The 15,014-nt window shown below is 39.7% G+C and overlaps 1 protein-coding gene across 3 annotated transcripts in view; it reads left to right on the top strand.

Annotated features, from left to right (window-relative positions):
* The first annotated feature begins 3,129 nt into the window (after positions 1-3,129).
* Positions 3,130-15,014, top strand: part of LOC138737731 (uncharacterized) — a 70,436-nt gene continuing 58,551 nt past the window's right edge. The window contains exons 1-3 of one of the 3 annotated variants that reach the window (XM_069888332.1): positions 3,130-3,201; positions 3,501-3,787; positions 14,257-14,376. In XM_069888332.1, the coding sequence (XP_069744433.1) occupies positions 3,562-3,787; positions 14,257-14,376 (346 nt within the window). In that variant the 5' untranslated portion in view covers positions 3,130-3,201; positions 3,501-3,561. Of the gene's footprint in view, positions 3,202-3,247; positions 3,788-14,256; positions 14,377-15,014 lie in introns of those variants that run through there. The other 2 variants (XM_069888331.1, XM_069888330.1) reach the window with 2 other exon arrangements.

Below are 15,014 nucleotides of genomic sequence, written 5' to 3'. Positions count from 1 at the left end.
GTTCGGCCTACAACCAGCTCCCGATCCGCTGTGAGGACCGACCATTCACAGCCTTCGAAGTGAATGGGCGGCTGTATCAATTTCTCAGGGTACCATTCAGGGTCACGAATGGTGTCGCGGTCTTCCAACGGGAAATGGACTGGATGGTGGACCAGAATGGGCTAACCTCTACCTTCCCGCTGGCACCACGGTTGCGAGGGTGGGCTGCCCCTTCCGGGTTCGGCGTCTCCGTGACGTCAGGCGTTGCTGTGCAGGGGAGCCCTTGCTCTCATTGGACGAGAGCTCTGGGGAAGAAGAGTTTGAATAGGATAGTGGCGGTTGGGTTTCACACGAGGCACTGTCTTTGCTGGTGGGCATTTTAGACCTACAGACTGCAGCAAAGTGGCCGTTTTTAAGGCACTTCTGGCATCTGGTTTTTCTTGCTGGGCACTGGGACCTGCTGTGCTTGTCCCTCCCGCAGAAATAACATCTTGGGTTCGCAGGGGGCAGTGTAGCAGCAGCCGACAGGCCGTCAGTATCTCGGGGAGTGGTAGGGTAGAAGGGCACTCTACTCACATCAGAACGAGGGGTCCAGTCCCTAGAAAACTCATTTGACTTTAAGGCTGCATCCTCCATTGTGATTGCAATCCGGGCCACGTCCTCTAGTTTTTCTACCCCTTGCTCGAGCAAGCGCAGCCTCACTTCGTTCGATCGGAGCCCGGCCACATAGGCATCCTGGACGAGATCATTTGTGATCTCGGCAGCAGTTTTGTCCACACAGTTACAGTCCTTGCCCAACGCCTTTAATACTTGTAAATATGCCCTGCTGGACTCGTCGGGTTGTTGCTTCCTCGACGCAAGCACGAGCCGGGCATGAATTCTGTTCACCAGTTGATCATACAGTTCTTTCAGTACCTTTATGGCTGCGGTGTAAGTGGTCTCATCCTGGATGTTCCCATAGACTCTCAAGGACACCATAGACAGCAATGCTGTTAGACGCTGGTTATCCTCCTCTACCTGAATTAATCTCAGGAAGTTTTCAAAGTTCAGCAGCCAGAACCTAAAGGCTTTGAAGGCTGTAGCTGACTGTGGGTCAGTGTCAAGTTTTTCTGGCCGAGTCAGACGCTCCATTCCTTTCAAAAAAAATTCTTTTTTCTTTTTGGTAATAAAATTGTAGAGCTTGTCAAAAGAATCAAAGACTTGATCCAAACCAAGGCTTTTATTAGCAAAAGACAGGAGTTCTTCACAGGTGGCCGACCAGTCCAGAATGATCCAACCTGGCTAGGGACACAACCCTTTAAGGCCCAGACAGTAGGCGTGGCTTAGCTCTCAGCCAATCGCTGTAAGCACACTCTAGATACTGTAACTATATACACTATATATATTGGTGATAGATCTGTACTATCACAGCACTGAAGAGTGCAGAGGAGCAAAGAGATCTGGGTATACAGATACAGTGTTCCCTGAAGGTGGTGTCGCATGTGGAAAGAGTTGTAAAGAGAGTTTTTGGCATCTTAGCCTTTATAAATCAAAGTATTGACTATAGGAGTTGGGATATTATATTGAAGTTATTTAAGACATTGGTGAGGCCAAATATGGAATATTGTCTGCAGTTCTGGGCATCTAACTACAGGAAGGATATTAATAAGATTGTAATAGTGAAGAGAAGATTTACTAGGATGTTGCTTGGTCTTCAGGAGTTGAGTTACAGAGAAAGATTAAAAAGGTTAGGACTTTATTCCTTGGAGCGAAGAAAAATGAGGGGAGATTTGAGAGAGGTTTACAAGATTATGAGAGGTATAGACAGAGTGAATGTGAGTAGGCTTTTTCCACTTAGATTTGGAGAGATAAATACGAGAGGTTTTTAGTTTTAAGCTGAAAGGGGAAAGGTTTAGGGAAACATTAGGGGGAAGTTCTTCACTCAGAGAGTGGTGGGAGTGTGGAATGAGCTGCCATCTCATGTAGTGAATGTGGGCTCGATCTTGTGTTTTAAGAATAAATTGGATAGATACATGGATGGGAGAGATGGAATGGGAGCAAGTCAGTGGGACTAGTGAGATAGTTGGAACAGACTAGAGGGACCAAATAGCCTGTTTTCTGTGCTGTAGCATTCTATGGTTCTATATGATGCTGCCACAAAACAACAAATTTTATAACTTATTAATAACAATAAATTCTGATTCTGACAAGCAAAAGAAGGGAAGGGGTTGGGAGTTGGAGGAATAGAAACAGGGATAGGGAAAAGATCAGGCAAGGGGGAGTGGGAGTGCCACTGGGAGTGTCCTTGCTATTGCAGTGGAGAAAGTGAAGGTCCTCAACAAAGCTATCTTCCAGTCTGCGTCCAATCCCCCCGATGTAAAGGATGCCGCATTGGGAACACTGGATGGAGTAGATAATCACTACAGATTCATGTGTTGTTTAACTTAGAAAGACTGTTTGGTGGCTGCCTAATAGAATGGGAAGAGATTTAAGTGCAAGTGTAGCACTTACTGTCACAGGAATAAGAATCAAGGGGGAATTTGGTGGGAAGAGGTGTGTGAAAGAGGGGATCGGGGAGGGAACTAACCCTCCAGAAAGTAGAGAGGGGTGGGAAAGTGGGTCTGTGTGGTCCTGTTTTATTGTGGAAAATAATATGTAGACTAGTAGGGTGAATCCCTTTGTCTGGCATACACCATTCCTGCCTCTGTGCATCATATTTTATCAGGTTCACCCCTCTCATCCTGTGCTATTTACTACTTTTAAGCAGTCTCGATAAAGGGTTTTGGCTCAAAATGTGGACCATTCTTTTTTTTTCCCACCGAATATTGCTTGACCTGCTGAGTTTGTCCAGTAGATGTATTTAGCTTCAGATTCCAACATATGCAATCTCCTTCCTGTGTGTCTCCATCTTCAACAAATGTTGGTGGAAGAAATTGTATCAATGAAATAATATCCTAATGGGGCTTATTTTTATTGGAACAATTTTGAACCTACTGTTGATCAACAAACAAACTGACATAAATTATGAGCTCTTAGTAGAAAATGTACCAATAGAACTCATGATGTTGTATAGTATTCTTTTTTAACTTTAGTCTGGGGTCCAAAAGAGGAATTAAAAAGAGGAACAAGATTTATTTAAGCAGTTGTAGACTTTCAGCCTCTCAGCTGAATATCAGTCACATTTTTTCCTTCTGATGTGTGGGCTGGATTTGCTTGGTAGTTTGTACCTCCCTGAGACATAAGGTGAGTTTTGTTCCCGCCCATATTATTAACAGAGTAGCTCAGTTTGGCGTTTGTTATGTTTGCAGTTCAGATGTACACTCTGTTATGGAAACATAGTGAGTGTGTGGCAGGGAAACAAAGGAAGCGAACCAAACTCAAAGTATTAAAATTTGTATTTTGCCAGCAGGGCAGACTTTGAGTGTTGTGAACTTTTGCAATTCTTTGCTTTTGTGATTACATATTAATGTAAGTGTTTTAAGTTTGAAAACTGAAAACTTGTTGAAGCAAACCTGGTGTAGCATATACTCTTTTGTCTGCAGTTAGTGTGATATTTGAAGATTAAGGTCAGAGCCTCCTGTGGGACAAAGACAAGGCTACGCCATGGCAACAATCTGTGACTTGTGTAAGCAGCACCTGAAGAATTTTAAGGAAATGTTAGAGAGGGCTGCAGAAAATCTCCTGGAGATAATAAAAGAATTCTTCAAGAAAATACAATGCTGTTCCTGCCTGAAGCGGAAAAGACCTGAGCCAAACCACCTTTACAAGCCTGTTCTGCAGCAACATGAAAAAGAGGCTGCTCAGGAGTTTTTACAACTCATTGAGGAAGGTAAACATGAAACCAATTATCAAACAACCAGTCTGGATTAATTACATTTACTTTATTATAGGTTTAATTTTCTTGCCTTAAATTTGAACTAGCTTGGAATTGTGACCTGATTCCCAACAGGGATTGTTTTATTTAATCATATTGTTGTGCATTGCAGAAACATTGTAAAGTTCTCCATATTTAAAAAATTATTTTCAGCCTTTGTTTTTATAGTGTAATAATTGTGCATAATTATGAGAGGGTTGAAATATTAATTTTGCCAAACAATATATTTTAATTATCAAAGTAGTTTCAACATGATATGCATTCATATTGTGGTTAGAAATTATCTTGAAGATTTTAAATGAAAGAAAAGTCTTGATGTGAAACAATGGAAAACTGCCTTTTAATGTGGCTTCAGATGTAAATAATTTCTAAGATCGCAATTATTAACTTAGTCATACACTGGTTGGTTGTCTTTGGCCAAGTTTAGGGTATTCAAGTAAGAGTAGGATTCTTGTATGTTTACGAGTTAAGAGATCACGCATCCAAGTGCTGAACCTTAACCATATATACCTGGCAATGATGGGTTTCAAGATAAATTTTGTTAATTGGATTTTTATTTTGAAAAGCAACATCCATCTCCATGTGCCCCTCAAATTTCTGCAACATTTATCTATCTTTCTTTTTTTAATATTTTATTGAGTTTTACAAAAACCGTTTACACAAGGTATACTAACGATAACATAAATCAAATCATATCATATACATATCACATATCAATTGTCAATATGAACCATAACCATAATTATTATATAACTTACTTTGTTCAGGAAATACATTCTATCATTATAATAATGAAACAATTAAATCATAGCTCATACTATTTCCAAAAATAATATTGAATACAAAAATTATTCAAATAATACATGTAAAATTCCCTTATATAAGATATTTTATACTTCTCTGGTGTGATTATATCATATCATCATATCATATCACCATATACAGCACAGAACAGGCCAGTTTGGCCCTACTAGTCTATGCCGGAACCAATCCCCACCCTTCTAGTCCCACTGATGATTGAGCAGCAAAGCATTATGAAATATTGATAGAATAAACAGTGTGTGAACAAAAACTATTGATAATTTAGGAAAGAATTGTGATCATTTTCAGACATGATTAGGTTTGGTTTTAATTTATACAGCGTGGTAACAGGCCCTTTCAGCCCACGACCTCATGTTGTCCAATTACATCCAAATTGAATTTTAAAAATGTCTACTAATCTACCCCCTCCCTCTAAACAAGATTTTCTGTAAATATTGTAAATATGAATCAATCAATGGCCCCCAGACACCAGACAGGAAATCCCCGAAGCACCCACACCACTTAAATCCACATCTTATCAAATTCAGACTTTGCATGTTTAATATTATATCTCATTTTTTCCAAACTGAAATAATACATGTGAGTGAATGTGAGTGGGTGAAACATTATCTTTCCACTTCATCAAAATAAAAGCTAGGATTCTCTTCTGGGTTGAAGACAGAGAAATATCCTCTTCAAGAGAAAAATCAAATAAAGCAATCAAAGGGCATGGTTCTAATTTTGTCTTAAGAATCATTGATAAAATTTGGAAAAGATCTTTCCAAAAATGTCTAAGTTCCGACATTCCCAAAACATATGAATCAATGAAGCTTCAAAAATTTCACACTTATCACATCATGGATCTATATCAGGATAAAAATGAGATAATTTAACTTTAGACACATGTATTCTGTGCATCACCTTAAATTACAACAAACAATGTCCTGCACAAAATAAAGATTCATTGATCAAATTAAGAGTTGTATCCCAATCCTTGTTTGAGAATGCTCTATTCAAATCATGCTCCCAATTGTTCTTAATCTTGGCCATTGAGGCTATTCTTAAATCAATTAATAATAATATTTATAATTTGATAGTAATCCACCATGGGGAAAATTGAAAATCAAAAAATACATCAAGAATATTCACTTCAGAAATTCGAGGTAAGTTTAGACTGAACAAATGGCTAATTTGTAAATATCTAAAAAAGCATCTATTAGAAAGATTAAATTTTGCTGTTAGTTGTTCAAAAGAAGCAAAATGATCTTAAATAAAAAGATTTTTAAAACTTTTAATGCTAATGTATACCATTCCTTAAAACTTGAATCTAACAAAGAGGTTGGAAAAGATGATTAGTTACAATAGGAATGGCAAGAGAAATACTGTTTTCCAAAAAATTTCCTAAATTGTGTCCATATTCTCAATCTATTATTGGGTTCTTAGTCAATTTAGAGAATCAAAAAAGTTAAAAATGAACCTAAAAAATCCAAGGAGAAAATGATCAGACGTAGTCGAGTCGAAGTTCAGTAAAAATCGTTTTTCTCAAACAGTCACACGCAGCTTTTTAAAACCCTGTGTGTTCCAAATGACATCATCACATTGTGACATCATGATGCCATTCTTAACCTCCCAAGCCTGTTAAATTAAACCTCTGGTGAGACATTACGTGGCACCCCCACCCCCAGAACTGGCGATAGGAGGCTAAACCTCTGGTGCCATTACTGTCCACCGCTCTTGGACAGTGGTCCACACCTTCGCATCGGGGGGTCGTGGCAAGTGCCGATCAAGGTTTAGTTGAGCAGGCTAAAGCCTGGTCAATCTCTGAGGATGCCCCTCAATATCCAGTACACAAGTTGTACGATTGTTTTGTAGCACTCTGAAGGGGTCCTCTTATGGCATCTGTAAAGGTGGCCTGTGTGCACCTCTATGCACAAACACAAACTCACCGTCCTGGAGTTCCTTTGGGATGGTTGCCTTGACGTAGGAACTCGGCCAATTTTCCAGGCCGCTCCCGCAGTCTGCCGAAGACTTCAGTCGGTGGTTCCTCTGTCCGCGTGCTGCAGGCACGAACTTCCCAGGTACAATGAGCAGAGCTCCATAAACCAACTTGGCTGATGAGGAGTTGAGATCATCACTGGGTGCCATTCTTAATGCCTAATCTATACCATTCCTTAAAACTTGAATCTAACAAAGAGGTTGGAAAAGATGATTAGGTGACCAGAGGAGTCAGGGTAGCTCGTCTTCCCAATCAGGTCCCTAGAGTTGGGGCCATCAGTGCAGCCTTCCTGTGCTTATGGAACCACTCCACCAGGCCATTTGACTGCAGGTGGTAGGCTGTCATGTGGTGGAGCTGTATTCCCAACAGTTGCGACAAAACATCCCAGAATGTGGAAGTAAACTGTGGGCCTCTGTCGGAGGTAATGTATATGGGTAGGCCGAACCGAGATACTCAGGCAGAAACAAAAGCTCTGGCGCATGAATAGGTTGACAAGTCCATCATAGGAACTGCATCTGGCCACCTAGTGAATCTGTCAATGACCGTTAACAAGTACTTAGACCCTCGTGACACCGGAAGCGGGCCGATAATATTGACATGCACGTGGTTGAATCTGCGCTGCGGTGGCTGGAAAGGCTGAAGCAGCACCTTCACGTGCCTTTGGACTTTTGGAGATCAGCAGTCCATGCGCGTCTTTCCCCAGTACGTGACCTGCTTTTAAGTCCAAGCCATACAAACCTGTCAACTATCAGGTGGACTATCACTCGAATTGAGGGGTTGGACAGTCCATGAATAGCACCGAAAATGTAACATCTTCACACAGCAGGGACGATAGGGTGAGGCTGACTTGTGGAAAAGTCACACAGGAAAGTAGTGCCTCGTGGCCCAAAGCTACATCCTCGAGTTGCAGGTTCATGACAGCAGTTCTTATAAGCCGGGAATCCAACGTCCTGTCGCTGAGCTTTGGCAAGTGCCATGTAGTCTAACCCCAGAGAGAGGCACATATTCCTTGAATGAAGGAGCTGGACAGGGTATCAGCTACCATATTATTCTTAATGGAGATATGTTTAATCCTGGTTGTAAACTAGAATACATAAGATAGGTGGCATTGCTCACAGGCTGACTAGGGATCTGATGCCTTTGTGAATTTGAACGATAGCAGTTTGCGATCAGTAAAAACTATGAATTCCCTGCCTTCCAAAGAATGTGTCTGACTGCTAGGAACAGCGCTAGCAGTTCCCTATCGAATGTGTTGTATTTAGTTTCTGGAAGGTGGAGGTTCCTACTAAAAAATGCTAGAGGCTTCCATTGTCCATTGGTGTATTGTTCCAAGACCCCCTCCCCCAATCGCCGCGTCAGACGCGCCTATCATCAAGGCAGTTTGTGCATCCATTTGTGAATGAACCAGCAATGTTGACTTTGCTGGGTGTCTTTGGTCTGTTGGAATGCTACCATTGTCTCCTTTGTCCACTCGAGTTCTGTGGTATCACTGGACCTGAGGTAGAAGAGGGGTTTCATAATATGAACTGCGGAGGGTAGAAAGCGACGATAGAAATTGACCATCCCCACAAATTCCTTTTGATTGTATCGAGCCTTAGGAATTTGAGGATGGCTTCCACCTTGTTAGGCAATAGAACGACACCCCGGCTGCTGATCTGATGTCCCAAGAACTCGATAGAGTATTGCCTGAATTTTCACTTGGGAGGGTTCTCAGTTAGCCTGAACTCTTGTAGGCGGCAGAGTAAATGCAGATGCTGCAGGTGCACTTTGCGGGGCTGGCTGGGGATGAGTATATCACTTAAGTTTATGAAAAGGAAGTCCGTGGCACACCCCACTGGTGGAATGTTTGGCAGCATTTTTGAGACCAAAGGGCATTCTCAAAAATTCGAAGAGGCTGAACGGTGTTATGATGGCAGTTTTGGGCACATCCTCCGGGTTTACAGGTATCCGTACACCAAACGAATTTTAGAAAATATCCTGGCCCCATGAAGATTAGCTGTAATATCCTGTATATGGGGCACAGGTTAGCAGTCTGCATTGGTAGCGACATTGAGACATCTGTAATCCTCGCAAGATCTCCAGCCTCTCTTGCCTTTGGGCACCATATGTAGTGGGGAAGCCCACAGTATATCAGACCTGTGCATGATTCCAATTTCCTTCATTTTGTGGAACTCTTGTTTTGCAAGCTGCAACTTGTCGGGCAGCTGGTGTCGTGCTCGGGCATGTAGAGGAGGACCTTGGATGAGGATGTGGTGTGCAGTGCCACGTTTGGGTGTGGCAGTGGAGATCTTGGGAGTGACAATATCTGGAAACGGTGAATTTGTTATTCGAGTACTCCATGGTGTCAAGGTGCGAGGCAGGTAGTTTGGCTTTTTCAAGGCAGAAAGTCTGGAACTTTATGGTGTTCACCAGCTGGTACCCTTTTAAGTCCACCATCAGAGAGTAGGTTCTGAGGAAGTTGGTACCCAGCAACGGCCAGGACACAGCAGCAAGAATGAACTTCCATGAGAAGTTATTGTCACCGAATTTCAGGGATATAGTCCATGTGCCATACTTACGAATCAAATTGTTATTCACTGCAGTGAACACCGGACCCACACTCCTAGTACAGGTGTCAAACCCCGAAGGAGGAAGGACACTAACTTCCACATCCATATGGACGAGAAATTTGTGCTCAGAGAGTTCATCCCAGATGTAGAATAGGCTGTTACGGTGGCCAGACACTGTAGCCATTAGCAAAAACTGGCCATGGCATTTACCAGAAAATTGCAAGGGGGCCAGCAGCGGTGATCTCCAGATCCCCAGTATTGATGGTATAAAACACCAGGTGGTTGTCACGGAATCATGCTTGTCTGGGGGAATGTGCACCCTCGTCGCTGGTACATGTGGAACCTGGGCCTTTAGGTGTGACACAGAAATAATTTCTGTAGGCCTTGCACCTTGCTGTTTCACATTGCCATAGAATGTCTGCATGGGTGATCACTGTTTGAGGGTTATCAAAGTCCCTGTCAGCCAACATGAGGCCGATGTTTTCTGGCATATACTCTAAAAACAACTCCTGTAAGAGCAAGCAAGGCCTGTGGCCGTCTGCCAGTGCCAACATGTCATTCATTAACTCCGAAGGTGCATGGTCTCCCAGGCCATCGATATGAGGGAGTCGTGTAGCTCACTCGCACTGTGACAAACTGCAAATCTGGAGAAGGAGGACTTTTAGGGCTTCGTACTTGCCAAGAACTGGTGGGTCTCAAAGGAAATTCACTACTTGACTAGCCATGTCCTGATCGAGGGCGCCTTCCTCATGATTGTACTTAATGGCGTCCACTTCTATCTTGCAAATGTGGAATTGTGCCTCAGCCTGTCTGAACCAATTTTCAGCTCAAGTGGTCCAAAAGACAGGCAGTTTGAGCGAAACTGGTGCATTGTCTATGTTGAGTCCAAAATCCATTTGGGCCCATTGGGGTCACCAATGTAGCAACTGTGTTGCAGTGCAAAATGAAAACGAGAAAATGATCAGATGTAATCAAGTCAAAGTTCAGTAAAAGTAATTTACGGGGGGGGGCCTGGCAAGATGGCGTAGAATCTAGATGTGTAATCTTGACCTCTCTGGCCGGACTTTTAAGTACCCGTTTTTTAACTCTTTGTTTTCAAGTTTAAACTCTTTAAGTTTTAGCTTAAAGTATTGAGGAACTATTATGGCCATTAATGGTAAAAAGATAAATCCTCAAGTGCAGAAGAAGTTACATTTTCGAAGTGCTGAAGATTTGGGGCCTAAACGACTTGTTACAGCTTCAGGTTTAATTTCTTCAGTGTCTAGACCACAAAGACTGCCTGTGGGAGCTGAAAAAAAATGTCTACTACTCACCAAGTGAAGGATGGCGCTGGAATTACCCATTCGCCGGAAGAAGGTGCGTGTTCCCAAGAAGTGGATCCCGATTCTGGAAGCCTTTCGATTTTAACGGAGGGAGCACGCAGGAAGACAACTCCATTGTTTGAAATGCATCAGGAAGCATTTCAACCTGAAGATATCGCTTTCCTCCGTGATTTTGCGCAAAAACAACGAGCTGCGGGGGGAGATCAGTGACGACCCCCTGAGGAAGTCGGGGTGCCATTGCTGGGAGTCCAGACCCGCAGTAAAACCTCTAAAATGTCTTTTGTTGAGTTGCAGCAGGAGCTGCAGTTACCTGGTTCTGCCACTACATCAGAGAAAGCAGGGCTGAGCTTTTCTGAGTTCCAATGTATGCAGTTAAATGCTGTCATTCAACCTTTAATGAATGAGATGGCTGAAATGAATGCTAGTATAAGTTCAGAATTGAATACAGTTAAAGCACGTGTGGAAGCATCTTATGAAGAATTTTTTAAAATTTCAGACTGCTTTTTTGGACTGTAAACAGCAAGTGGTTTCTAACACAGAAAAAGTGTTGAAGGTTGAAAAATCAGTTACAGAATTGGGAGAACGCAAGAAGGAGTTAGAGAGGAAAATAGACTACTTGGAGAATCAAAGCAGAAGGAATAATGTGAAAATCGTTGGTTTGCCAGAAGGTATGGAAGGACAAGATCCTCTTCGTTTTTTTAAAGATTGGATCCCACAAGTACTAGGGCAAGAAATTTTTTCTGGAAGCTTGGTACTGGAAAGAGCACATAGAGCTTCAAGAAGAACACCTTTACCTGGTCAATCAGCGAGACCTGTAATAATTCGATGTTTGAATTATTTGGACAGAGAAGCAATACTTCGACTAGCAGTGCAAATTGCGAGACAACAACAAACTCCATTATTGATTCAGAACAGCAGAGTTTTTTTTAAATCCTGATTTGAGTCAAGAGGTTATTCAGCAACGATGTCAATTTAATCCAGTTAAAGAAGTTTTGTGGCGTAAAGGTTATAAGTCTACTTTTCGCTACCCGGCAGTGTTGAAGGTGTTTTATGGAGACTATCAATTTCTGATTTTTGAGAATGATTGTGAAGCAATGATTTTTGCTGATTCATTGCCAGATATAAGAGGACAAAGACGTAGTCCACCATTGTCTCCTAAAGAAAAATCTGGTTGTTCTGGAAACGGAAGAAATGGCGGAAATGGGAGAAATGGGAATGGAAAGAGTCCAACTTCTTCTGAAATGGGATCTCCGAGATTGGAATCTCTTGGATGAATGGAAGAATATTCTTATTCTTATTTTACTTTTTATGTTATTATGATATTTTGATGTTATTCATTGTTTGGCTGGGGAGGGAGAGATTTGCTCTAAGTTCTTTATTAGTCATCAGCCACTGGTGGGTGACCCACACCCAATTTTTGTTTAGGGATTACTACCTTTTGGTAGTTTTTTTTTGGGGGGGATTTTTTTTTAATTTTTAAAAATTTTCATTCTAGTTAGCTTTTAATTTGTGATTTTTTTTCTCCTATTGGAGGGCCTATATACATTGATTTGAGTTTTCATATAAAGATATTATTGGTATTTAGTCTTTATATAAATTAAATTATGTTCTGTTAATAAAACAAATTAAAACTAGTTTGATTAAATGGAAAGATTTACCTATTAATTTATTGGGTAGGATAAATACAATTAAGATGAATATTTTTCCGCGTATGCAATATTTGTTTCAATCTATTCCGCATTTACTTGATAATATTTTTTTTCGAGATTTGAATAAAATGATTAGGGAGTTTTTATGGAGAGGTAAATTTTTGAGAGTAGCTTTGAATAAATTAACTTGGAAATGTGAGTTAGGGGGATTACGTTTACCACATTTTCAAAATTATTATGAAGCAGCCCAACTTAAATTTATTAGTTCATTGATGGATTTGGAATGACCTCCTAGTTGGGCCAAAATTGAGATGGCAAATATTTCTGAATTTGAAATACATCAATTTTTGTTTAGATGGAATATAAATTTGTTACAGCAACATAATGTGCCTATTCTAAAACATTTAATGAAGTTATGGATAAAGTAAAATAAAATGATAGGTTCTATGGGTAAATTATTGGCTTTGACTCCGTTGTATAATAATCAACTTACTTCTTTTTCAAAACACAATCAAAGTTTATTGCATTGGAGATTTAAAGGTGTGGAAAACTTGGGAGATTGTTTTAAAGAGGGTAAATTTTTATCTTTTAATCAGATGAGGGACAGTTTTGGTATTGATAAGAACTCTTTGTTTCTTTATTATCAAATTCGATCTTTGGTAAAACATATATTTGGTAGAGATGTGATTTTACCTGAAATGACTAAATTTGAGACTTTTCTTATGAAGGTACCACAGAAGGGTTATATTTCATCTATGTATCAAATATTACAGGATGGTATGGATAAAAAAGGTTGGGATAGATCTAAAAGTAAATGGGAAGCAGATATTGGTTTTATTTTTTCCAAGAATGATTGGTTAGATATCTGTTGTGATAGTGTAACTAGATTGATAAAGGCACGTTATGCAATGATTAACTATAATTTTCTACATCAATTATACTTAACACCTGAAAATTTTAAAAAGTATGGTTTTCATGAATCAGATTTGTGTTTTAGATGTGATAATTCTGTTGGAACTTTTTTTCATGCTGTTTGGTCATGTATACATATACAATCTTTTTGGAAGAAAATTCAATTGTTTTTAGAATACCTGTATAAGATTAAAATACCTTTAGATCTGACAGTATTTTTATTGGGTAGTTTGCAACCTCTGAAAGGTTTGGGATTAGATAAAGCTAAATATACAAAAGCAAGTTGAAACTTATCTGTAGCGAAAAAATGTATTGCTAGTACGTGGAAAGATACAAATATGATTGATATTAAAAGATGGCATAATGAGATGAAATATTGTTTAATAATGGAAAAATTATTTATGTTTTGCGTGATAATTATAGTTTTTTTTATTAATAAGTGGTTGTTATACTCAGAATATTTACATTTCAATTTATGTTGATTAGATCTTAATATGTATGTTTAATTTTTCTTTAATATTTTTTCTTTTTTCTTTCTTTATGGCTCTCCTTAGGAGAGTTGGCTGAAGGGGGGGGTTCTTTTCTTTTTTTTCTATATATAAAAATAATGTTCATGTTTATGGTTAATTGTTGTATATGTTATATACTATTTGTTTTTTGAACGAATAAATAAAGTTTAAAAAAAAAAGTAATTTACTCAAACAGTCATGCGCAGCTTTTTAAACCCCATAAGTTCCAAATAAAGTCATCGCATTGTGACATCATGACTTCACTCGGAATCTCCAGAGACGGTTCGATTCAGCCTCTGGTGAACCGCTACAATATCTCTTTGATAAATCACTAGACGCTGTGTGAGCCTGACAAGCTTCTTTATCAGTTAATTATACTGGGAATAAAATAAAATGAATGCCCATTCCTATTACATTTATATTGTATGTTAAATTTAGAAATGCTCTTTTTATTTAATATTAATTGTAAAATGTTTGGAGAGTTTAGAAACTAGGGAATTTTTTTTGATAAAATCTGTTAAGTCATGATCATAAAATCCATGCTCACAAACAGTGCTTTCATTAAACAGTGATTATAAGGTTTTCACACAAACATTAATCATTTTGACACTTGTAACTCAATTTACCATTTCAGCTTCTCACTCACTTATAAAATAATTATTCTGGTTATCGGTTTGTTTCTGCAGCTTCAGAAAATAAAGTGATTGACGTGGAAAACTTGAAGGTCTTGCAAACCCTAGCTGCTTCTGAAAATCCAAGCCTGCAGCAATCAGCTGCTCTCTACTATTTACATATCAGCGAGCAATGTGAGTATGATATTCAGAAAAAAATATTAGAGGTACTCAATAAGGGATTAATTTAATTGCTCCAATAATTGTATTTTAGGCCTTCAGTCTCTTAGTGTCAATGATGACTTGCCTCTGCTCCATTTCTATGGATTCTCAGATGGCTGAAGATCAATGTGTGATCCATGGAATCTGCCAAACATGGAGTAGTAAATATAGAGCAGGGGGTGTAATTGGGTGGTTTGGGAGATGGGGTCCTCATTCTACCAGGCTGTTGATTCTAATGAAAAAACTGAAGGTCCTCAGTGCTGTCCAAGATCATTTTCATTTTGAGTGGTGATGGTCCAGGGACTCTTTCAAGTTGGTAAAGATGCTACATATTTTCAGGGAAACAATGTATATATCACCAGCCCATTGCACTTTGCTACTGAAATTTGTTTCTATTACATTGAAGGGAATGAAATGTTTGAAATAGTCATAACAACCAGAGAATAAAGGTTGTAAAAACTAATTCTTTGCCATGCTTACCTGATCTGGCCTATATGTGATTCCACATCCACTAATGCAGTTGAATTGCAGATGGCCCACCAAGGGCAATAATGATCGGCAATAAATGCTCACCTTACCAGTAATCTCCATATCCCAAATAATAAATTATC

This window comes from Narcine bancroftii, chromosome 6, assembly GCF_036971445.1.
Source record: "Narcine bancroftii isolate sNarBan1 chromosome 6, sNarBan1.hap1, whole genome shotgun sequence".
NCBI classification, from domain to species: Eukaryota; Metazoa; Chordata; class Chondrichthyes; order Torpediniformes; family Narcinidae; genus Narcine; species Narcine bancroftii.
The sequence above is the reverse complement of the archived record's forward strand: the minus strand, read 5'-3'. Positions and strand labels throughout refer to the sequence as shown.